Source organism: Harpia harpyja, chromosome 13, assembly GCF_026419915.1.
Source record: "Harpia harpyja isolate bHarHar1 chromosome 13, bHarHar1 primary haplotype, whole genome shotgun sequence".
Classification (NCBI taxonomy): domain Eukaryota; kingdom Metazoa; phylum Chordata; class Aves; order Accipitriformes; family Accipitridae; genus Harpia; species Harpia harpyja.
In genome coordinates, this window is record NC_068952.1 from 6687815 (window position 1) to 6713519 (window position 25705).

At 36.6% G+C, this 25705-nt stretch overlaps 1 protein-coding gene across 7 annotated transcripts in view; it reads left to right on the forward strand.

Annotated features, from left to right (window-relative positions):
• The window catches only part of ENAH (ENAH actin regulator), a 100465-nt gene that overhangs the window by 47116 nt on the left and 27644 nt on the right, over positions 1–25705 (forward strand). For 6 of the 7 annotated variants that reach the window (XM_052805938.1, XM_052805939.1, XM_052805941.1 and 3 more), the window contains exons 2-4: positions 807–972; positions 2436–2613; positions 14339–14423. In XM_052805938.1, the coding sequence (XP_052661898.1) occupies positions 807–972; positions 2436–2613; positions 14339–14423 (429 nt within the window). Of the gene's footprint in view, positions 1–806; positions 973–2435; positions 2614–14338; positions 14424–17984; positions 18120–25705 lie in introns of those variants that run through there. The other variant, XM_052805940.1, reaches the window with a different exon arrangement.

Consider the following 25705-nt stretch of genomic DNA (forward strand, 5'->3'; position numbering starts at 1 on the left):
ATTTCCTGTAAAGACAACTTCCGTAGTATCGCCCTCTCCTCTCCTAATAAATAGTGTGTTTATGGTGTGTTCTGCTTTCTTGTGTTTCTTGTATGATGACATTCATGATATGCTCCCTTTTAACTTTAGGCTGTACATAAGCTTCCAAATGACTGCCATAATCAGGATTAGCTACTGATAGCAATCTCCTGATGAAACTGCACTTTTCAGTAAACAATAAAACCTTTTTTCAGGGAGAAAATGTTACATCTAGGTGTCAACTTTGTAAAATATGTCAAAACCAAAAAGTGTTTGTTATGAGCAGGTGAATTTTTTGTGCTGAACTTTATCCCGTGTGTGTGTTTTCTTCTATATATGTTAAAAGGAGCAAGGGCATTCCGATCCTCATTTCTTGTAGAAGTAATTGCCACTGGAAAATGTAAACTATATGAAGCTAGTACAACTCCAGATTCTTTGTTCTTCAGTCTTTGCAGAAAACTTTGTGTATGGTTATGGCATTTAATTAAAGTTAATGGTTGGTGGTGAGGAGAAAGGAAGGAAAAAGTGCAAAAAAAGGACAAGTAAATCTCTTCTTGATCTCGTTTATTTGTAGTTAGGCCTGTTTGTCTTGACCACAGCTTTTCAGAAGGAACACCTTTAAGCAAAATGTCAAAGTGATAGCAGTTTTGTATTTAAAAAGGTGGATGTTTCAGCAAGTTGCAAGTATTGCTTTAACATTTTGAGTTAAAAAAAAAAGTTAACCAAAAAGATGATCATTTCCCATAAGTAGTTTTATGTTCTATTCTAAAATACTTGTATTTTAACAGTGAACAGAGTATCTGCCAAGCACGAGCTGCTGTAATGGTCTACGATGATGCCAATAAGAAATGGGTACCGGCTGGTGGATCAACTGGATTCAGCAGAGTTCATATATATCATCACACAGGCAACAACACATTCAGAGTAGTGGGCAGAAAGATTCAGGATCATCAGGTAAGCAAATCTCTGAAAATTTGGAATAGGAATTTTAAGCTATTTTTGTGTTTGGTTTGTTTTTTTTTTTTAACATGAAGAAATATGTCTTCAGTAAAATTATGGGAACTGTAAATAATAAGTTTAATTTTCTTTTTAACTGAAGTAGCAAAACTGTATTGTAGCTTTTCCCCCATAAACTAAGCACTTTACATACCTCCAAGGCAATAGTCCTTGTGCACTCCTACCTTTCCTTCCTACAAATAGGTATAAAGGCTAGTGGTGTACACAGAAGTCATCTGATTTTCTTTAAGGCAAAGTGACAGCCTAAAAACTTTTCTTCTTCCCTACTCTGTGCTGTTAGCTGCAGTCTGTGTAGGTACCAGCAGTTCTCTTGTAGCTCTTCCTGTATTATGAAAAGTTGGATGCATGATATCTCATTTCCTCAGATCATTTCATTCAAAAAACCTTCTAACATTTGGTAATGCTGATCATTAACCTCTTCCAGAGAGTGAGAAGGGAGGAACCAGGATTACATCTTAATTTCCTTGATGAAGTTACTAGATCTTGATTAAAAGGGAAACTTAGCATTCTGTCTTGAAATATGCTCTGCCTTGTGATACTTGGGGTGGGGTTAAAAATCTAAGCTTTTTGTTTGAGGAAAGCTTCTATATCGGTTTCCCTCTCTCCCAGCATTTCATAAAGTTCTTCTAGTCTGCTCTTCATCATTTATCACACACATGAAGCATAGACTGATAATCTCCCATGTGATTTGTCATTAAATATTTATTCCAAGTAATAAATGGTCTCTGTGCATTCATCTGAGAACAAATGTGTTGGGTTTTTTTTTCTCCCATTATTCAGTCAAAAAGGTGAGAGGATACAGTTATCCGTGTGCAATGGGATCCTCTTAGTGGATGGCTTGTAAAAAAAGGTTGTCCTACTGGCTAGAATTTATCACCTTTTTTGTGAGCCATCACGATCTTGCAAAATGATACCTTGTGACGCATAGAAGTCCACATAAACTGCTACTGAAAGCACTGCAAGCTAAGGGGTGCAGCAGCCACAGAGAGGTGATAACTTGGTTAAAAAAAGATTCTAAAAAGCACTCTGTGAACTTAATGGAAAACTGAGTTTCTGAAATCCAAATGCATATTCATGTCAAGTACTCTGCTACTAAAAGTCAGAACTATTGATACTACTACATTGCTGTTATGAAACATTACTGCATCTTTTGAAATGAGAATGCTTAAGCTACAAAAGATGATATAAAATATCTCATTAGTCCCCTTGTGTATTCTCATCGCTGATTTCATGCGGCATTGGAATTAAAATTGAAATGGTTGTATGCTTCAACATTGTGATCTTACAGCTTATGGGTCTTGAATTAACCCATGTGGTTAAGCAATAAAATCTACATGAAGCTGAAACTTGTGATGAAACAGCAATTTTAAATATAAGTATTTTTTTTTAATGATTTTTAGGTGGTAATAAATTGTGCCATTCCGAAAGGGCTGAAGTACAATCAGGCTACACAGACCTTCCACCAGTGGCGTGATGCTAGGCAGGTGTATGGTCTGAATTTTGGCAGCAAAGAAGATGCCAACGTCTTCGCAAGTGCCATGATGCATGCCTTAGAAGTATTAAATTCACAGGAAGCTGGTAAGAGTCTCTCTCTCTCTCTCTCTCTCTCTCTTTTTTTTTTTTAAGATTGTTCAAATACAGAGATGGAAAAACTTCAAATGTTTATGCATAAAAGTCAGTAAGTCTTGTTTCTAATCATGATTCAGCCTCTAGCCATGTTAATTATTTAGGTGTTTTATCTGCCTAATTACTGCTTCTTAATAGTGAACCTCAACTTGACTGCCATATGTGTAAATGCAATTCCTAACAAGAAAATTGATTTTCATGTTATCTATGACATACAGAAACTTGCTGACTTTGCTTGCCTTTTTTTTTTTTTTTTTAAGGAAACAAAACCGAAACACCTGACCAAGAAATGTGTACCCCTCAATCAGGGTGCTTTTCAGGATTTCTAGAGACATCCAGTGTTCTTAACGTGTATTGGTATTTTTGCTTCTCATTGAGTACTGGTTTGCTATGAAAATGTTTTTTTCCTCCAAACTTTGGAATTCAGGTCATCCTCTTTGGCAGTTCTTACCATACAGAGTTTTCTAGCTTGGAGACCTTGGATCCAGGGGTAACATTCAGATGAACCCATATAATTTAGACAACAGCTGTATCATCTAATTTGTTTCGAGAACAGGGTGACATAGAGGGTTTAAACCATTGGTGAAAAAATTAGTGGCTTTCAGTCTTCAGGTGGTGTCTGTAATATGTTCTAGATAGGCTCTACAGCAAATTGATCAGTGTAACACTGGGATACACACAGAGGGAGGTTTTATCTTAAAAGAGACTTTTGTGTTCTTGTAACCAAATAGAATTCTTTTGTCCTTATTAAACTTTAAAAATTGCCCTTGTAACAAGAGAGAGTACTTCTGTGCCAGTTTTCTTTCTCTTGTGTAGAAGAGAGGCTGTAGATAACCTGACTAGGGCTGTCTCAACTACAGCAAAAAAGGGTGACTCTGTCAAGTTGCTTTTCATTCTGATAGTTGTTTCATGACTTACCTTTTGAAGCTAAGATACCTAGACCAAGGGTGACACGTTCTGTAGTGCTTATACAGTTACGCAGCATATGAGGCCAAAATAGAAAGGGTAGCTAGAGGTATAAGGTTTCTTTTGCCAGCTAAAATAATCCAGTTGTGTATCCCATTCTCCTACCTCTGTTAGACATTTTCTCTTCTAAATCCCTTAGTTCTCCTTTCCCTAAGGGTTACTCAATTGTAAACGTTTCATGCATTCTGACTGTTTATCATCTATCTCCCAACCAACACTTGGGAACACATGAAGCGTTGGTTTCTACTCATTTGTTGTAAAGTCTGAAAAGGCCTGATTTATGGTAATTACCACACGTTTGAGGGTTTTATTTTGTGTCCCATTACCTGTACTTAAAGAGTTTGGTACAACATGTTTCAAACAAGTGTGTATGTGTATATACACATATATATATTTTCATCATTTCATTTAACTCCTCCTCCTAACGCTAAAACTGAGCTACGAGAGAGGCTGAAATGACATAGGCAGGCATGACAGTGCTCATTTTTCAATTGGTCAGTGTGTCTGTTCTTTCATTTCATGGATGATTGTGATTTGTCTAATGACTAGTTCTCTTGCTGCTTCATGCAAAGTATATGTGAGCCAACAACTATGTTGTTATATTCTTCAGTACTAGAAATTTTATTGAACTAAGATGCCACTTCAGTTTGCAAAGACTTGGATAAAACTAAAAACGATTTTGGGGGTTTCTTTAAATGTAACTTTAGTAATACAAATATGTCATTCAAACAGTAGCCTAGAATCAGTGTAATTCCACAGGAGCAAACGACTCACTGAAAATAACTTTCCTGTTGCATCACTTCAGTACTCTCTTAAATGGTGAGGGGACCTGAGCTTTGCAATGAGTCTAAAAATCGCTGTACTTAGAATGCAGTCCTCTGCTCATCCCAAATCATGAATTCTTCCAAATCATTCTGCCAGTAGTCTCTTCATTGATCTCTGAAGTGGCCCTTCAGTTTGAGTTTGTCTGCTTCATTCAATTTAATACTACTTAATCTCTGATGATTGGGAGGTTGTTTTCAGGTGGATTTTTATGTGGCTCCTGAAATGAGAGTTGAGCATGACTGTAATACAGTGTCCTGGTTGCTGGCTATAGTGCTTTAGTCTACCTAGTTTGTTCTTAACAGCTTTGAGATGTAGGTCTGACAAGAACATGAATTAAATTGTGTAATTATGTTTGATAGTGACTGGTTGTAACCTTTAAGTTTTCTGAATTGTAAGGTAGTCGCTTTGTTTCTCCTTCGTGTGATTTGATGTGTTAGTAATAGGTACAAGTCAAAATGTATTAACTGGCTGCATCACAAACTAATGGTGGACAGCATCAGCACAGGAGGAGATGACTAAGAACAGAACTAACTGTTCTTTAACTTCCGTCAGCCAAGAAGGACTGTGGCTGTTTAAGATTAGCTATCACTTCCCTATTTCACAGACTTACAGGTGCTCCAGCTTCCATAAAGATGAAATAAAAACAAAGCTTAACATTATCAGCGTCACTTCAGCAGATGTCTGAAGATGAGTAGTTTTGCACTGCTGCTTGTAAAAAAAAATTCATAATTATGCATATAGAATCACTTTGTAAGCCTGTTACCATTTCCAGACAATGTTTACAGATAAATGTTCATAATGTATCTGTGTTAGAATACTGTCAACAAGTGTTCCTAAGATTTATCAGCTGGCAGGGTTTGTCAGTGTATGATCTACATATTACTTAATTTTTCTGACCTGTTTCAGTGTAAGAAGTAAAAAAGATCAAGTATCTTTCTGAATATTCTGCTTCAATACTGGAAATAGGATACTAAGTAGCTTGCAGTTTAGAAACAAGCTGATTGGACTCCTTGCTCAAAGTTTAATGCATTTCTTTCCTCTATAGTTGGTATAACTTCTGAAAGCACAGCTAAAAATGAATTCTTGTTGTTAATTTTTTTTTTTCCTCCCCCCTAGCATCTCTGACATAGCTGAGTATTTACTTAGAAAAGTCACTGGCTCTGAGGCTCTACTATTAGCTCCTCATTTTAGGAAATGGATTGCACCTGCGTGCCCCCCCCCAATAAAGAAATTAGTCCTTTTTGAAAAGGTGTTGGGGGCTATATATTATGAAAGGAATTTGTGCTAACACGTGAAGATCATTACATTATATATTGATAGGTTTGTTTCTTCAATTTATCTGTTAGACTTTTAAAAATTCTAACATATGCAGTCCTAGTTGGTATTCTGATAATACTGTTTCAAAAATCCATACCTGAAGAGGATGACTTGTCTCTAATAATTTATGTAAATTGCTGTGTTTCCTAGTATATCTGAAACAGCATACAGAATCTCCAACTCAAGTAAAATAAAGAAATCCTATATAGATAACATCCCTTTTACACTAGAATTGCTTACAATTAAAGTCTGATTCTTGCAATATCCTTATTTTCTGCTGTGTTTTTATCATTTTGGCAATTTCTTTTATGAGCTTGGTCATTTGAAGTTGTATTTTATTCATAAGAGGAAAGCAGTTTTAACGTTAGCTGAGCATGCTGTTCAGAAGTTCATAAAGCTGTAGCTGATTTTTAAACTTTATGCAACGGTTCACAGAAATCTAAATACTGAAGAATATTAAAGATTATTTTGTGGACATCCTCTTGGTTTGTAAGTCAGCTGTTACTTATGGCTCTCTTGCTCTTTTTTAAAAAAAGTAAAACCATATAGTCTCCTCTTGCACGTATTTGAAAAATGTCATTGATCTTTGCTTGCAGTTGGCATCCTCAGCTCTTCTACTACTGGCATAATTTGAGGTTGTTTAATTTAGGATCTCCCTCTAGTGGATCCACAGAAGTAGAGGTGAAGACCCTGGGTTGCCTGTACCACTGAGCACGCAGTGACGGGGTTTTTGTCATTCTAGTGAGTTCAGAACGTAGAGTTAAAGTGTCTGAAGTTGGAGTAGAGTAAAGGTTTTACTACAACTGGCAATTTTCTTCTAAAAAAACAGGATAAGTTTGCCTCAAAGGACTCTGAAGTCATGGCTGCCTTATCAGTGAAACTGTTTGAAATACTCTGCGTGTCTAGGGGTTTTTTTTTCCTTCCCCCTGATTTACAGTGCTGATCATGTGGTCATCCTAATTTCTCTTATGCTTGAGCTCTGTTTATTTAAATCAATGTAAAAGTTAAAGTGTTTTCACTCCTTTCTGGTTTGAATAATTGCATTAGCCAGTAGCTATTCAACCTGACCCTATTTTCCTGCTGGCTAGTTGAGCAGTTTGTAGGCCACCTGCAAATCCAGAAGAGAAAGACAACAACACAGGACTTCACTTTCTCCTGGAATTTTAAGGTAGACTACTAATGCTACAAGTTCCTGCCCTATACTCTTTAGGAGATGTGTTAAAAATGAACCAAGATTTGTTTCTGACACTCATTTGGGAAAATTTTGGAAGTCTTACTCACTTCATTAAACAATTGTCTGAGGTGGTCAAAAGTTACACCTTTATCAAATGACAAGTATGTGTCATCAGTTTAAGAGGTCATTTGAGGAGGATTTCTGGCTTTAAGGCTGTGTGCAGTGTGTTCATATATTCAGTTAGTGGTCTTAATTGTCTAGAGTAAAGATGGCTGCTTTCTGCGAAGGCTTTGCATTGCCTTACAAAGAAAATTTTCATATCTGCATTAAGTAGAGCTCAGTGTTGCAATCAAAGTGACTCTGGAATGAGAGAAAAGCCTCAATGAAGGGAAATTAGAAGGCTGAGAAAATTCTCTTGATGTGTGAGAAAATGGATTATTCCTTTGAAGGAATAAGGGCAAGTAAGGGAAGTGTGTGTTGGGGGATGGGAGGAACAAAGGGGTATCATACTCAAGTACCTTCTAGTTCAGCTGGAATTGATGTTGTTTTTTGTGGCATCTGTCTTCAGTCTCAGGAAAGCCTTGCTAAGAGAATAAGAAACTAAATATGAGATTTATATATGTGTAATTTGCATTTGAGGAGATACTTTGAGTTGTTCATTGCAGAAGATGAAAAGCAAAAGAAGAACTGAAAGATGTCATACAACCGTAAATAAGCCTATTCTAATTTCTTCTAATAGAATTACATATATGTAAGATTCATGATGGTTTTCTTACTAATTTTTAATAGTTATATATTGGTTCTTGAAAAGGTTTTGTGATATTCTGGATATATTGCTTTAAATGACACTTCAATTCATAGGAAAATGGGAGGAGGAAAAAGAAAGTTTCCAGGGTCTCTTTATTTTGTTAGTCTAATCTTGGAAAAAAACTCCTGAGGTTAAAGTTCTTTGAAATTATTAGTAACCCTAGAAGTTGAGTTGTCCAGTTATTAATAATCAAACCTTTATGGGGAAAAGATGCATGCTTTTTCCACAACTGTATACTGATGTGCGGTCCTTTTTCTTACAGCAAAGATAGTTCATTAAATCCTTGCTGATAGGGGCATGCACTTACTCATATCATAGATTGAATAATTTAGGATCTCTGGGAAATGCAAACTGAAACAAAAACTGGGGGTGCCTAATTGGAATATGTGTAGAGACTATAGGCGACTGAAAGGAGAACTGTATATGCAGGGCTGGGGGAGGATCTCAGATGCTTGTCCTTGCACTGTTTTGGTTCATGTCATGCTAAAACTTGTTTTGAGAGAAGAATTATTCTACTGCAATGAAGTAATTATTGCAAGCCTCTGGAGCAGGCCGTCAGTGCTCACTGTCAGAATGGGAGTAACATGATGTGGTTTTATTACCTGTATTGTCAGAAGTTGGAGAATGTCTGTTTTTGCTAGTAACTTTTTTTCTTTGCCTTTTAAATAAGGGGTTAATTAAAGATTTTTTGTTGTTGTTGTTGTTACTAGATTTTTATAATGGTTAATCCTGATTAACCAATCCTGATTTATATGCCAAAATATTGACCTAAAGGAAGTTCCAGCTGTTTATTGGACAAAATACTTCCATTCCATTTTAATTGCATATAAAATTATTGAAAGGTTCATCAGTGTTAGTTGTGGTATTTGGAAGTGAAGGGAGAGTTGCTAAGTTTTTAGAGTTATACTCATTTTTAAGGGTTGCCTGTGTGGCATTTCTGATTCCTGTCGTTCTTCAGAATTAGTGTTGTATCAGGTGAAAGCATTAAAGTTTGGGTGGGCAACCCAAAGAATTTCATTAAAATTTGGTAGTTGGTCTTATCTGCATAGCAAACATATATAGAAGTACCTTAATTTTGTGGATAAAGTTTTGTTTAATAAACATTGGGGAATATTAATATATTTTTCTCTTGAGGGTTCATATTGTTGTCTTAAAAATATTACCAGTGGAAGTTGGTATATTAAAGCTATATTAAATTATATATATTTATTATAGCTGTATTAAATCTGCTGCCTTTTGGGAACGGGGTGTTGTCATAAAATCATGAACATAATTGTGGAAATACAGCTTTGTTAGAAGGGCTCATTTCTGTAGTATTATATACAAATAGTGACAGTCATCATCTATAACACTGCTATTTAACCATATTTTGACAGAACTGGGGAAAAAAAGTAATAAATACCCTACAGTAGATGGCATCGATATATTTGATTTTCAGTACTTGCTTTTTTAGGATTGTGATGCTGTAGTTTCATTAAACAACCGTAGTACTCTAGTGCTGAAGCTTTGTCTCTGTCTCCCCCTGCATAAAAGGACAGCAGAGGGAAACTGCGAGTCTGCTTGAGGTCAAGCTAGTGCTGAGCCAAGCCTAGCACCCAGGTTATCAGCACTCAGTTTCCAAGGCTCTGCTGGCAGTGATAGGGAGGCTCTGCTGACATTGATAGGAGACTTCTCTCTACTTAAATTCAAATGTATTTTAATATTTTTGTTGTTCTTGTCCCCTTTTATTACCTTGATCAGGTGAAAGTGCTTGTGAAGTGAAATGGAAAGCATTTACTTTCAGTATAGAAAATGCAACATAGTTACCACTCTGCTAAAATAAATCAAAGCGATGAGTAAATTAACTCAGTCCAAAGTACTTACAAAATGGTAGCCATGTATGAGGAAGTAGATATTTGAAGGAAAGAGAAGGCTTAGCTGGAAGATGATTCACCCGAATAGAAGTGCTAGAGAATAGTTTTGTCACTTGTTAATGCCCTAGTTTTATATGCCCATCATAGTCTTGCATATAAATCCATAATACAAGTCCAGGTCTTGAGGAGTGGTGTCATTTTGCTTCTGCTGAAGGCTAATAAGCAGGTCTCCCCAGACTTTGTTCTGTAATGTCCTAGAGCAGGACAGGCTCTGAGTAGGAGGGGAAGGAGCAAGAGACAAGTGAAAGCGGTTACGTCACCATAATAACTTTTCTTCTTATTGCTTCCTAACACAGATCTCTGAAAAAGCCTGCTTTCCATTCATTCAGAAAACCTTTAAGCATTTAGTAAAGCACTCTTTTTTTAAGTTCTTATATTCTGTAACAGAAATGCATCTTTTTGCTGCGGCTTTGAACTCATGCCTGGAGTGTGTTCTTTGCTTAGTAGGTGTACTCAAACTGTCCTTAATGAAAATGTTTTCTAAAGATTATAATTAGTCAGTACACTTATCTTTATAGCATATGTCTATATAAATTAACTTGCTGTCTGCTTTCAGTCCATTTTTCCTTTGAAAAGTCAGTCTGATATTCAAATCAGAGTATGACTGTATAATTGGAATGTTGCTTATTTTGGGCACTAACATACTGAGACATGAAAGAGTGGGAATTGTTAATTACTGAGTTGTTTATATAAACTGTTTCTCTGGGGGAAAAATTGAGATCTTCACCTCAAACTAAAATTCTCGTGTATGATAGTTGACCAACTTTTTCGAAGGGTACTAGGTTTTGAAAAAATTTGATTTTGTCTTCTAATGCTATGTTCTGAACAGTACAGTAATTGCAGGAGTGGGGGCTTTTTGTATGTGTTTTGGCTTTCTTGAACAAGGGCCTGTGGGATTCTGAGGAAGATTTCACATGATCTGACTGCCAGCGGTCCCCCAAAAAAACACTTCACCTATCCTTATGTTACCAGCTCCCAAGCAAGCCTGTCCAGCCAAATTAACATACACACTGTAGCTCATTCTATAACCTGTGGTACATGTATTGTTCCAATCTTGAACAATACATACTTGGGGTTTTTTTTATGGCTATTACCTCATAAGAACGTGATGTCTTCAGTGTCAGCCAGGTGCTATGTCAACACTGCTAGCATAAGCCAGGTGACATTAAAGAAGTGGGGTGGAGAGTTTGGTGTGAAACTCCAAAGCAGACAATGTAATTGAAAGATTGAAGGAACTGATGAACTGAAAGGCATCGAGGGAGGAGAAACCATGTGTTTCCATCTCCAGCTTGCTAATTATACATCCATAGGGTTGTGCAACTGGAATTAATTCAGCTCTTGAACAGAGATCTGGAGAAAAGAAGTCAATTGATGGTGAAAATGAAGTTAAGGAGTTTGACAAACTACAACTCTGGTTGTGGTTTAAAAAGGTGATATTGGGGGTGCTTAATTTGGTTCAAGCAGCCCCCAGCAGTCTGATGTTGTTCTCTGAGCTATGCCAGCATAGTTGTCTGTGTGACTGTGTGAAGAACTGGAACTGGTCCTGATCTAGCTGGTGAAAACACTTCTTGCTTTTTTTCCCTGGCATTTTTAATGCATTGGATTTCCAGTCCATCTCTCACTACACAGTTGCCTGACCTGTCATAGAGGAAGGGTGATGCAAAGGTGAGAATAAGCTGAAAAACAGAAAGCGTTGAAACTGGAATGGCTGCTGAACAAATTAGTATGAAATTATATCCTCTGTCTGTCAGAGTGTGCTGCAGAGCGCACCATCTGTGCTTTCTTTAGAAAAAGAAAGATGTTAGGTTTTCCTTAAAACTCAGAATGAATAGACCATTCAGCCTCGTCTCTTACTTGGCTTGTACCAGTTCTGAAGATAAAGTGATCCTGTAGAAGGATCAGACTTTTTTTCCAGGCAGTATCTGTGAATATTTCTCCTCGGGGTTGATGTTTCTGAAGTATCTTGAAGTGTTCAAAAGCCTCTGAGAGAGCTTTTTATTAGCCAGCTCCTGCTTATTTATTTATTATACCATCTGTCCCACTATCCAGACAATTGTATTTTAGCAATGAAGTGGTGGTCTTGGCTTGCTGTAATAAATCTTATAGGATAAAACATACTTTTCTACCTGGTATGTAACTTTAACTTGCCAATGTCCATTAGCATGGTGGTTGTTAAGAATCTATGCATGCAGAGAGGAATTTGTCAGACAACAGGCCAAATGACTTGGTAGCTGAACTTTTATTTCTTGAAAGCCTTCGATATACTCAGATTACATTTCCTTATGGCAAAAATGTGTGAGAAATACTAGAATAACTATGTTAATTGTTAGCAGGTCATTGTGTTCGGCTGTCTTGCATGTATGGCTATGAAAGAAGCACATAACTTACCGGAGTGGGTTGACCAGGTTGTGCTAGCTTGGCTTGCTGATGGTTGCGTTCTGCAGAATTGACAGAAAAGGTGATTTTCTGACAGACATTGCTCTAAAACGAAGTTTGAGGCTATGAGAACAGATTTTTCTGATAGCTAGGCTGGTTGCAATAGCCAGTGTAAGTGATGCTAGATGGTTGGTGTCCAGTGGTGCTACCAAAAGAAAGAGGTGGAGGACACTGGTAGAAAGGTTGTAGAGTGGCGGTCCACACTCAGCTACTGCAGCATGATAATACCTTGTTCAAAAAACCCTGTTAAATACTCTCAAAGATTAAATGGATGGAAGTTTGAAGTTTTCATTTCTACTGTATTTTCAGTACAAAATAGTTCCAGTTGGTAAATGGCCATAGTATGACCATTTCTTTTTATTTTTGTTCTTTCTAATTAATTTTTAGATCAATGTGTGTTATACTGAGAAATGGCAGATCTGAGGGAAGGGAGTATATTAGACGTGGCAAGCGGTAGTGGTATATAGCACTTCCAAGCAGCAACACAGCTGCTGCTGGGTTCCGTCTACTTCTAAAAGTCCATGAAAGACTGCAGCACGGTGCAGACAGCAAATAGCCCAGCTGCTTGGGAGCTGCGTTCATGGCTTAATGGGCATAAAGGCTTTCTAACCTGTCATACAGGGGAGATGACAGAGGAGGATGTGTGACTTCAGAAGTTTTGAAGCAGAAACGTTTTCCAGATGAGCAATATGACAGATGTTTCTACTTACTGATAACTTAATTATCATTGCAGTTAAATCTTTTGAATTAATAATAATACAGATTTATATCTGTGGGTATCTCTTGGAGATACTCCAAGCAAAAGTAGTACATTCAGGACAACAGCATGTACGTAGGTTTGAGGACCTAATGCTTGCTGAAAAGAATAAACAAGGAAGACACAATCTCTGTAGTACACTTTCTGCTTTTATCTTCTAGAAGTAAGTTCTTAGATTACTTTTCAGCTGTAGGTTACAGTAGACAGTATACACTCTTATAATTTTCAGGATTCATTGTCTTTATGACCACGGTGGAAACAATACTATGCTGTTTTGAGTAAATGAACCTTTTTGTGTAACCTTTAAAGAGGGCACTTGTTTGCTCAGTCTGAGGCAGATTGCCTGTCCTTGATGTCTCAGTATATCACATATAGTCTCTTCATGGTATTTGGATGACTTTCACAAGTTCAGATGGCAAACAAATTTTACATTTTGGTATTTGAGATGGGGGAGTTCTCATTGCAACTCCATTACTCTAACTAGTTTGGTGGAATCTCAGCAAGAAATTACTGTTTTGCTTTGGGACCTTTTCAGTACTTCATACATTTCTATTGTTTTTAATCCTGCTTGCTTATAAATTCCATAATCTTAAGTGTAGCTATAGTCTAAATAATTCAATTTCCTGGTTTACTGCCCATTTTTACAGAAACAATGCATTCATGATCTACTGTATTCCATTCCACACTTCTTCATCTTTTGCTTCTGGTAATTCTTTTTAAATAATTTTGTTCTGTAAGTACATTTGTGAGGAAAACTGAAAAGCCTTTTTGTTTTTAGAATAAAGATCTGGCATATACAATTGTTTGAAAGATGTATGATTCAGAATTGCCCATCAGTAAAAGTCGAAGATGAGTTTGCATGTCCTTCTCTTTCACATTTCTTGTGCTTAGCAGAATGCACAGTTTGTGTATTTGTTGTATGCCTTTGTTCCTTTGGACACAATACTTACCTATCCAAAAAGGAAGGTCTTTGATCCAAGTCAGTGAGCTAAAATCTGAGTAAATTTTGGTGTGAACTGTAGAGACGTACTTTATCTTCCTTCTCTCGATATGGTGATAAGCTTCTGATGTTTTTTCTCCTGTTCTTCCCCCCCCCATTTCCAGTGTTCTATTTAGGTGAGTGTTTTAATTTTTTGAGCCTTTTCTGTTCCTCTAACAGTACTTGTTCATTTTTTTTAAGAAAATCTCAGACTTGGAGTGCTTTTCAAAGCTTTTATCAAGTTCCATCATATGTAAAATTTATTTTGCATTTCTGTGAAACCTTTTCATCCATGTGAAATAAATCCATTCTGTAAATATGTAAGGTAACATTTGTTGCAGTTTTTATTTGCTGTATTATGTTGTTGGGCTTGTTTGGCTTAAAAAGCAGAAGTAAACAGTTCTTCTAATGTCATGTGATGGCTGGGCTTTTTCCTTGATTTTGTGCTTTTTTGCCTATTAAAAGTTCAAATCATTAATTTATGGTCTGTCTTCACTTTCAGGTCCTACATTGCCTCGACAGAATTCACAGCTTCCCTCTCAAGTACAAAATGGTCCATCGCAAGAAGAATTGGAAATCCAGAGAAGGTACAGTATTAAAAGTGATCAGCTGTTCAGTTAAAGAACATAGTGACTCCTCGCTAATGATGAGAAATTAAATGTCAAGGACTTACAATTACTCTCTTGCATTAGGACAGCATTTGTATGCATGCAGTTTTCAGCAGTGCAGCTTTCCTGTGTAAAAACTTTGATCATAGCTAGATCCCTTGTTCATGATCTCCACCCATTCAAACAATGCAATTGCTATTGGCCTGTCATGAAAGAGTTGAAGATCAAATGGGAAGATTTCACTGCTGTCATTTCCAACCAGACTAATTAATTTTCCAGTGACTGTTGTCTTCAGTTTTTGACACACGCTTATGAAGAAGAAAGCGGCAAGCAAGGAAGGAAGTTTTAACCTTCAGAAGTAGAGAATTAAATCATCATGGAGAATGATAATTTTTCTTCCTGAATGTGGATGCACTAGATCAAAATATTGGAAATGTTGTTCGCCTTTATACTGTATTAGTTCTTTAGCAAAGTAACTTTCATTTCCTGCTTTTAGTGTATAAATTTATGGAACCTTTAGTAGTTCTAGCTTTCAGCTGTAGCAATACTGGTTATATCTGTGCTGCTCTCAGGGAATAGTCCATGTTCCTCTGACCAGTTGGCATTCCTCCAAGCTAAGCTGTTCCCTTCAATGTGAAGCCACTGCACCCTGTCACATGCTCTGTGGGATATTCTTTAGACCCATAGCATTTTTAACATACGGGGTTTTTGCAGTTCCTTTTAATAATCACTATGTATCCATCAAGTGCCCAAGTTCTGGGAACAAACTTTCTAGTTGTGATATTCCCACTTTTGTTGTGTGGCAATGTGGGTTAGTGCTGTAGGTTGAGTGTCTGGGATATGGGTAAGTGAAATGGCAAAGTCTTCTAGGATAGTGCTATCAGACTGGGTTAAGTGAAAACAAGAAGACCTTGGGCTGTCTCAAGCATTGCACCACATTGCCTGTGGTGTAATGCTGGATTATTTTATGATCAGAATACTCCCAGGAGATTAGCTGTTCCCTTCCAGAAGGGGTGCTGGGAGCAGTTTAAGTCACATGCAGTACAGATGCAGGGAACAGGATCCATGAATAAATAGGAAGTGGTCCAGATTCATAGTGTAAATGCACTTAATAGCTTTCAGTGGTAACTGGAAAGATATTTTAACATGTTCGGTCTAATTGGCACTGACTTTTTTCCTATTTTGATATTTTGCATTTAGTTTGCAAAGGTGAGCAGAACCAGATTGCTAATTTGGGAGTAATTCGTATTATAGATTTGATAAACTAGCTGTATGTGGTGAACAAAGTTTTTACATCAAAATTAGTCATACTTGTCCATCTCTTCTCTGTAGTATGCTCTTAAATCTGAGCAGGGATTGCTTTATCTGAAAGTTTCCTTGTTTAAAAACAAATAGCAAGAAGCTCATTACAAATCTGTCTGTGTTTACGTGCAAGTCTGCTGTCGTGATAAAGGTCTTTTATGTCACTTCTTTTGACAGACTTTTAAAAAGCTTTTTTTTTTTTTCTTTTCTACAGTAGTGGCTTTTAATATTTTTATTTCCCATCTGTTCCTTTAGAAGGCTGTATTAATTGAGCTTTATAAATGCTGAAATACTTTTCAAAGAAGCATTGTAGATAGACATCTCTTCAGAAAAAAGTGCTGCCCCGTATTAAGAGCTCTGCAAGTCTCTTGAAGTTTTTTTCTATGTAAAGGACATATTATCAGGTGGCATTCTTATAGCTTCACTTCCTCATTTGATCAGTGTGGTCTACTTGTTTTCATCTAATATAATGCCCGCTTTGAAGTCTGGTCCTGGTTTTGATTTGTTTTTCCCCTAAAAAAGGATGAAGAACTGGAATGAGTGTTTACTCACATTGCTAGCCAGATTGTCTGTGGAAAGACTGTTGCCGCTGTGTTATTAAGCCTGAGAAGAACGCGTAATTTTGTTAAAATGTTTCACAAATGCTTCTCCAGTCTTTTCACTGCTGTAACTATATGGTTATAATACAGTTAAACTAACTCTAAGCTAGAACTTCTGTTGTAACTGTCTTTCAGCTTTCAGACTGTAATAACAATAGTCTTACTACCATGATGTAGAGAGTAGTAAATAGTTGGGAAGAAAAGGTTTAGGTATATATTACTTTTAACATATCTACAAGTGACATTTGTAGTCTCAGTAAAGGGTAAAGGCAGTGTGGACAGAATTGAATTCTGTGGGGAGCAGGAAAACTACAGGGAATGCAAGAGAAGGGAATAAATGTTACTGCGTAGGAAGGAACATGGGGTTTGTGATGGATCAGTAGAAAGGCAGGCTTTGCTAAGTCTATTGCTCGTGAAATGTGTGTCTGTGGGGTGGGGGTTTTGTTTAAGATGTGGCTTGATAATAGTTGTCTTCAAGTGCTGGTCTCATATCCCTACCCTTAAGTGTACTGGGATTCAGTAGTGTTTGATGGACTCCCATGTTAAGTTCAGGAAAATATTTATCAAAATTATTCTAAGCCTGAGGAAAAAAATCTGCTTACATAAAAATTAAAGTTGAAAAAGGGACGCTGTGGAGGTCATCTAGTCCAACCTTCTGCTCAAAGCAGGACTAATTTCAAAGTTAAATTTATGTGGCTTGGAGCTTCAGGGTTTTCCTAGGCATAAATAGAAACATTTCCTCAGAAATGTTTTGCCAAAGCAGTGACTGGTGAAGAACAGTGTATTAAAGAGAGCTCTTCAACTGATCTGATGTTTTCCTTTACTTTTATAACCGGTGTTCAAGAATCTTGGAGAAATTGAGAACTGAAGAATTAAATTAGATCATTGCCAACAAAAGTGTATTATTTTGGTTCAAAGATTTTTCTCTGTTTTAGATGCCTTACATTTTGAGTAAAAGTGCTAAAGTAGTAATATTACCTTGTTTATATTGCTGCAGAGCTTGTTACTAGAATATTTGCATTGTGTACTGTGCAATGATGACAATCTGTAAAGCCGCTAGGACCAGATGTGCGATCTAAAACACTGAGGTTTTTGAGGCCAAGATTATACATGAGGTAGTCAATGAAATAGTTTTGTCTGGTGAATTGATAACTTCGTTACTGTCTTTGAAGAAACCTTAACGCATGGTGTATGCTTTCCCTGTCAGGGAGTACTTGAAGATAACTGTAATTTTCCTTAACTTGCACTCATTTAAGTACAGTAATAACAAGCTTTAAAATGCTCCAGCTTCCATTTTCAGTCCTCAAAAATGAAGGGATTTTTTGTTATATGAGTTATTTTTCATTTTGTCAGAGTGGTAGTCAGGCAGTGTTTATAAATTCCACTGGTTGTTTGATAATGAGCCAACTTCAGTTGGCATACATATTTGTTAATAACTTCAGAGTTACTTAATGTCAAATACCATTTAAAATATAAGATTAGTTCATAGCATGCCTGTGTGTGCTACTAGTGCATGTAAATTTACCTTCTCTTCCAGCCATGATAACTATGTTGTCAGAAATATGAGTCACTGAGTTGGTATCTAATATGACACTTGGGAATTTAATGAGTTAATGTTTATAAATAACTTCAAAATCATCACTGCTTCATAAATAAAGAGACCAAGAACACCAGAAACAGAGAAAGTGTATAGATTGTAAGGAATAATGAAGGTATACAAGCCGCCTGTTATCCTTCAGGGACGTAATGGACCAAAACTTGACCGACTTCTGTCGTAAGTACTCAAAAATGTTAGAAGTTCACCAAAGCAACAGCAGAGTATTAGGGGCTTTTGTTATTGTTGAATACTTCAAGTTTGCTTACAGTTTTAGTTTATATCATAGATTGGGATGATACTGTTAAAACTTGGTGTGTGACTGTGCTAGAAAGTAGTATTGATATGGTGTGGTTTTCATAACATCTTTTGGAAGGCTTCTTAGTTTTAGATAGTGCAAGTTCAGAGGCTGACAAGGGTAGCAGTTTCTTATTTACTGATAGACTTAAAGGAATGCTTTGTATTTTACGGATTAAAAGTATTTTTTCTGAGATTTTCCTAATCTTAATTTTTAACTACAGTAAAAGAATTTGTATTTTTTCCCTGTAAGTTAGTAATTATTACATATATAATTCCTGAGCTGTTTTGAAAATGTGTGGAAATACTGAAAGAAAAAAACCTGCATCCCACAATTGAGTAGCAATGTAGCTATAATAATTTAAAGGAGGGAAAGTTTGCCCATCACTTTCCTGTCCCTGGTAGCATGGTTTCTACTGATTTCCCGCAGCCCATGACCTTTCCCTAGTTAGTGGCCAGATGTACTGTTCCCAGTTTTCCTTTGCTTTTGAAACTGTGCCATTTATCCAACAGATTATTTTGAGGAAGTAGGATTTCTTTGAAGGCATATGGATTGATTAGATTATAACTGAGCAAACAGTTCTAATCAGAGATATGCATATGAATATGATATAGTAGTTGGCTTTTTGGTTTAGGGTATAAGAGTGGTCAGTAGAATACTGTCATATGATTGTATTGTGTGCTATACATGTTACAAAATCTGCATGAAGTTTGCATCCTACAGACATGGTTTAGGTGGAATCAAAGGGATTTTTTAATGCCTAAGCTAAGGGTTTCCAGCAGATCAAAGTTAAATCAGTGTAAACTTTGAAAGTTCAGCCTGCTGAGGTAGTTTCATTGGACAGCCTGCAGCTATTTGGATCTTTCCAGCCTCTGCATTGCATAGTAGGACGGGAGACAAAAGGAGACAGAAGCAAAAAGACCCGTCAGTCATTGTTGTCTTGTCTTTTTTTTTTTCTTTTTTTTTTTTTTCTTTTTTTGTTTGTTTGTTACCTTTTTTTCCCCTCTTGCCCTCAAAGTTTCTGGAAAACAGAGTTCTGGTAAAATAGTAACTTTTTTTTTAGTACCTCTCATTTTCTTTCCATTCACAATTTCTTCCCATCCTCAGTAAAGTTTTCCTTAGTTCTGTCAAGTCTAGCTTTCAGAGACTTAATAACTGGCTTTATGGAGAGGTAATGGGTGCTGTCTGGTTACAGTACTGTAAAGCTATAGATGTTGGATAACATTGACATGTTTAGCAGACTGAGAAGAGCACTCTTCCATTAAGCAGTCTTGACTACACATGAAATTGGGATTAGAAATTCTACAGTTTTTCCAGATTTTTTGTTACTGTGATTCCCTTTTATGAAATCAGTTCTGTCCTGACTGTACTCACTCGAATTATACCGCTGAGACAGAGTTGCCAATGAAAGTAGATTTTTCTACTACTGAGATTCTTATTTTTTTCTAAAATTTTATGTGTACAGATGACTTCCTGCCATCTGGCTTCTGCCAGAAAAGTTCAAGTGTTCTGTTAATTTACATAATATATTGAAAAGATCAAGGTGAGGAAAACTAGGCTTGATGAGGTTTGATCAAAGAGCTTTAATAGATCCCCTTGTCTATTAGAATTTCTGTATCTAATAACCTTTAGGTTTATAGTTGCCTCATGTCTTCATCGTGGTGGCTGGTTACTAGTTTTTGCTTGACTGATAAAACCTAGTTCTTTCTCTTATTTTCTTATTTCCAACTAAAATGCGGTTTGAGCTTATAACATAAAAGCTTGTTGTTAGACCTTAAATCCCTTTTGATCAAGGAAATGAAAGCCTGTTAGTTTGACTTTGGTAATGTGAAAAGCTTTAGAACTACTTTTGAAGAAAAAAATAATTAACCAGATAAAACATGGCACAGTAAACTGTATCCAGATAGTGTTTTCTTTTGTAAAAGAAGAAAGGCTATTTATGCGGTGTTCCTGGGCTTTAGTAAAGCATTTGGCAGATACCAAGCGGGGATTTCCTAGTTGAGGTGGAAGAGAGGAGGATTGCTGTGGAAGTGTGAGGAGCATAAGAACAGGCAGTTCCTCCTGCATCAATGGGACTGGGAACAATCAAATTTTATTTGGTGTTTTGCTGAACAAAGCAAGTCCTTGCTGCTGGTGCGAGTTGAGACACATGAGTATGAAGGAGGAGCTGGATGATGTTGCAGATTTTGATGATCAAAATGCAATGAGAAATAATACATAGCAGGCATCCTGTTTTTAGGTGGAAAACCCACCAACCTGTAGACAAAATACTGGTATTTAGGATGTCTTAATACTAGTGTACGGGGAAAATCAAATTGGCAGTGAAAGCATTACATGCAATGGTGATCAATCAGGAGAAAGCTGCCTGAACATTGGAAATAACTATGATGATCTCTAGATTTGCTTAGTGTTTCAAAATAGTGGTACATGTAGTTAATTAAATGCCTCTATAATTTTGCATTAAATTAGGTGTAAAGTGTTCTTTGATAAAAATTTTTTAAAAAGACATAATTTGAAACAGTCTCACCTTTCACTACTGTTTAAAGAACCAGAGGTCCACCACTGTTGAAACTGGAAGTAATTGTCAGTTCCAGAGCATATACGTAAACTCACTTCAAAACCTCTTGCCTTTGAACAGTCAAACTTTGCAGATCTTCTAAGTATCTGTTTCTTGCCCATTTTATCAAGTTGACTAGCTCTTGTCTGGGTTTCTCTGAAACCATGTGCAGCATGCTCAGGTAGAAGCTGTCCAGACTGCCTAGTACTTGGGAAAAAAAAATAAAGCTAACTTGGTAAGAGTTTTAGTGAGAGCATATAGCAAAAGTTCAGTTTAGATGTGCAAAGTGAAGTTCATGCAACTGAGAGAGCTTAGGAGGATGCGAAGAGCTTAAATGTTGATCAGTTCTGCTGAGGTTATGTTATTGGTGCGTCAAGTGTACTTTTTATTCATGAAGATTCTCGGTCTCAGTGGAGGCCGCCAGTGTTTGATGGAAATTTGCAATCTGTATTGACATGATTTAGACTATATTTTCTCTTTGTAAATGAATTACAAAATTTGGGGTGTGGTGTGTGTTCATTCCATGATACATAAGCATTAATGTGTAGGCTTTGAGATACATTTTCAGTAGGTTTACGTGACCATATAGGAGAGTGAGCTCTGTGGTAAATGCTGAATTTTGGAATGATGAATAAATATTTGATATTAAAGATGGAAGAGCAAGTTTAATGTCGATATTCAGTTTTTATTATTCAGATAAGTTCCTGCAAATTTGAAGGGCCATAGCAGACACACCTTTTCCTTTTCTGAACTTGTGCAGAAGATGATCAGAAGGTTAAGCTATTAAAACTCAAACTAGCAGCTAAGTTCAAAATAATCAACATGTTAAAGGACTTTTTTTTTTTTTTCTATAAATGCTTTTAACAGTGATAAAGTAGGTTGACTATATCTAGTTAAATTGATGTCCATAGAGTGCATGCGGTTCTTTGCAATCACAACGTAGCTGCTCTTCTGTGGATGGCAACATGCTTCAGATGGAGCTGAGGTCACCCTGCATCTGGTGCTGGCGCCTCTAGCTCAGTTACGCATTGTGTAGCCTGTTCGCAGCCAGCTGCTCTATTTGTTGCAGTGACTCAGTGGTGGGAGGAGGAGAGCCAACATGTGAGATGTATTCTAGTAAGGAGTGACTGTTGGATTAGATAATGCTATCTATGCCCACATGCTGGGGCTTTCAGCATTTTAGAATAAAACTCCAAACATTACTGTCTTGTTTATTGCTCCATAGATTGGGGCAGGGTTAGCGTGCACTTGGTGCTCTTGGTGCAAGAGCTCAGGGCAGCACTGAAAGCCTAGGCATGCTGAGACTCCAGGACTGGAATATTACAGACATCTTCTCATAGTGCTAGACATTGCAATGCAATTTTTTAAATTGGTGAACATATTTTAATGGTTAAACATATTTTAATATTTACTTAATTGGTAAATGTAAGTTTAATGGCCACATAAACAACAGTTTGAACAACTCCATTGGTTTGGACTGATGATTCCAGGTTTAATTATAGTTGATATTATACGCTTACCTTAGAACTTTGACATAGTAGTGTTATTCCTAGATTTCTTGTTTATGTTGGATTATAAAACTTAAAAAAAAAAAATCTAGTAAAGCACAGAATGAAAGATGCATACATTGTTGAATACTTTTGTGTAATCACGTTTGGTTTCTTATACAGAATGTCTTAATGGTAACTTTCAGAATAGTTAGTGCAGAATATATTACTGCAATGTTTTAAGCTAGCAATAGTCTAGCAACCTTTCTGTTGCCTTTTGGGTGTTATCCTTGTGTCTGTCTTCTGCCATGCCACGTTTGTTTGTTTTAGAATAGGTAACAGCACAAGCAAGAAACTATTATTCAAATAGTGTGCGACACAGACCTGAAAATCTTTACTCAGGAGACTCTGTTTTATGATTTTTAGTTCCACGTTATTTTTTAGTGGCTCAAGTGATGGTTTTTGGTGTCCTCTTTCAATACACTCATGTTATTAGTGATTTTTTTTTTTTTTTCCCCATCCTTCTTGTTGTTGCATCTTTAAGCAGACAGAACAGGGCTAGTATTCCTATTGATCTGAGTGATTTGATGCCCTGCTTTGACACCCAAGTTTTTCAGCCAAGAAAGAATGGAATACAAAATCGGTGTGTTCATAAATGATGACTGACAGCTGTCAGATACTATGTATTATCTGCCTGCAGCTGACCTCTTCACTCAATGCAGCAATTACTTCAGTCAGGTCTGTTCCTCAAGATATTTTTTCTGCAGGCTTTGTCTTGGTTCTTTGTTTTCTATAGTGAGTTTTAAAATTAAATACTTCAAACCAGTTTCTGTTCATCTTGGAATGTTTATCAGCTCAGTGCCTGTTGAATTTGGACGTGATACAAAGATGCTTTTGTCTGTACTGTTCATGGAAATACCTCTGTTTTTAATGTATCTGGCTTCATGACAAGAAGCCTTTTGGGTTCATAGCTGAATTCTGTTATTCAGGTTGATATATGGTTGTCTTGGTGCAGTTTCCTGTCATCTTTTTAGGAAAAAATTCAATGGCTTGATCTCACATCCAAGAGCAAAGCAAGCCAGTGTTAGGATCCTGAAGATTTATGTGGACGTACAGAAAAACCACCACTTGAGGAAACAAGGTGACCTGCCAGAGCAGACAGCTATTTGCTTTCGCATACTTTCAGCAATGAATTTGTTACTTGTAGGTTTTTTTCTCTTGGAGCCCTTGTGACAGCAGCTCTGTTCTTTGACACCATGAGAGTTGGTTAGTGTTGAGGCAAACTTTCTCTGGTGAAAGGACAGTCTTTCCACAAACTGAGACACTTGCAGTAACTCTTCTGCAGGTGACCAAGGTACAGGCTTAAATGTGAAAAGTGTTCCAGAAAAGGATGGGTTCTTTCTGGCTTTTAAGTCTGCTCTGACACAGAACCTTGTTTTACCAGTAAACATTGAAGTTTCTTAATCTAGCTGAGATCTTTATCTTCCCTTCAACCCATGTTCTAATGACCGTATTTTAAGAGAATTGATTGAGGCTTCAATTCTTTTGGTTGATTATGTTGAAGTCTTTAGCGAAAGGACCAGAGGATCTCTGTCAGTCATTTACCTCCAGGACCAGAAGCTACAACAACCACTTATTTCTGCTCCTTCCCCCCCAAAAAAGGTAACGGATGTTATTAATTTGGGATAGCTTCCTAGTTGATCATCACACACTAGTTGTTCAATGCAGTGATGTTACTTGCTAAAGGCATAATAGAAAGTGATTTCGGTATACATGTGGTACTGGCTTATTTCATATAACATCAAGAGCTGAGACAGTAGCACTTCTTAATTGTTATTCCCTTCTATGACCTGATTCAGAACAAACTAGGAAGGCTTTGCGTGTACCTGGGTAAATTAACTGCAATTTTGTTTTGCAGTTGTCATGTAGGAGAAATTCTAAACACTTTCACCATCATGGGATGTGGGTGTTTTTCAGCAGGGATGCAACAGTGTGTCATTAACTCTGCTCATTACATTTTTCTCCTTGTGTTATTTGAAGAATGTGGTCATGCTCTTGATTCTTGACTGCCCAAAGAACTGCAGGATTAATGCTGATAGAGTTAAAAGTCACAAGTTAATATTGTAAATATGATTCTTTCTTCATTCTCTGACAATACCTCCTCATATCTCCTTAACTGGACAAAAGTATAATGGCAAGAGGGGAAATAATTTTTAAAGCTGTTGCAATATTAAAATAAGTTAATTTAAAAACAACACCACACACACACACACACACACAAAATCAAATACCACCCCCCCAGACACCCCAAAGTGAAATTTCCTAGATGCTTTTGTCATGAAACTAAAATCCAAAAAGAAAGTTTCATGAATAGAGTATGCGATAAAGCTAGCAGCTATTCTGAAATTCTGAAGTTGACTCTCTGAAACTAAACCCATGTGTAACAGCACCTTGTGTATGACTGATGTGCTGTACAGTTTTGTAGCAGCCTCAGCTATTCAATGTAAATTAGCTCTTAGATTCTAGTAATTCGCACTTTTAAAATAATTAGAATTGCTTTGCCTTAGCATAATGAGCATTTCACTATAAGATAGCTTTCTGGGGCATTTTTAGTACCTCTTTAGCTTTTTCAAAAGTTGTCTTGGTAGCTAGATACTGTGCTTTCTAAGACTGAAGGATTTTCATGTATTGCTTTCCCAGTGTTCTTGAACATTCTCATGCTTTAGAACTACCAAAGTCTTGACATTTTAGAAATGCTTTAATTGATGTGGAATGACTTCTTAAGCTACTAATGCTTTTGCGTAATATAATTTTGATCTCTGACAAAATTTTAAAATAAAATTACATTATCTAATGCTAACTAAAGCAAGCTGGGGGATTTAATGCAAGCAAATTTTTTTTCTTCTTTTTTTAATAAGCAAAATGAGTTCTTAATCTTTTTAAGCTACAACTGTAACACTTGTTAAGCTGTAGTTCATTCTTAGTTTATGAAATTCATCTTTTCTCATTAAGTTGTGTTAAAGCAACTTGATTGCATTACTGGCATTCTGATCTTTTGACCTGTGCCACTTTCAGTTTTCTGTTCAAAAGGTTTATTAAAATTGTTAAAATGACTGTAAAAATGTAGTGGTTTGTGGTGTGTGGTGCTTTTTTTGTTGCGTGGTGGTTTTGGTTTTTTTTTTGCTTGTCCTTGTTGACAAAGGGATGCTTCAGCAACATATAATGAGAATAAACTTAATATTCTCAACAATGGTGTATTTCATCTCATATATCTTACTGCATGGAAATTTTATATAAGATAAGAAATGTTTGCAAGGTATTTTGCTGCCCTCTCTTGGTAGAGCATTTGTATTGTAAGCAAAGCGCTCAACTTGTTCATAGTTTTTATTTGTACATTTCAAAAAACCCCAGTTTTATTCCTTTA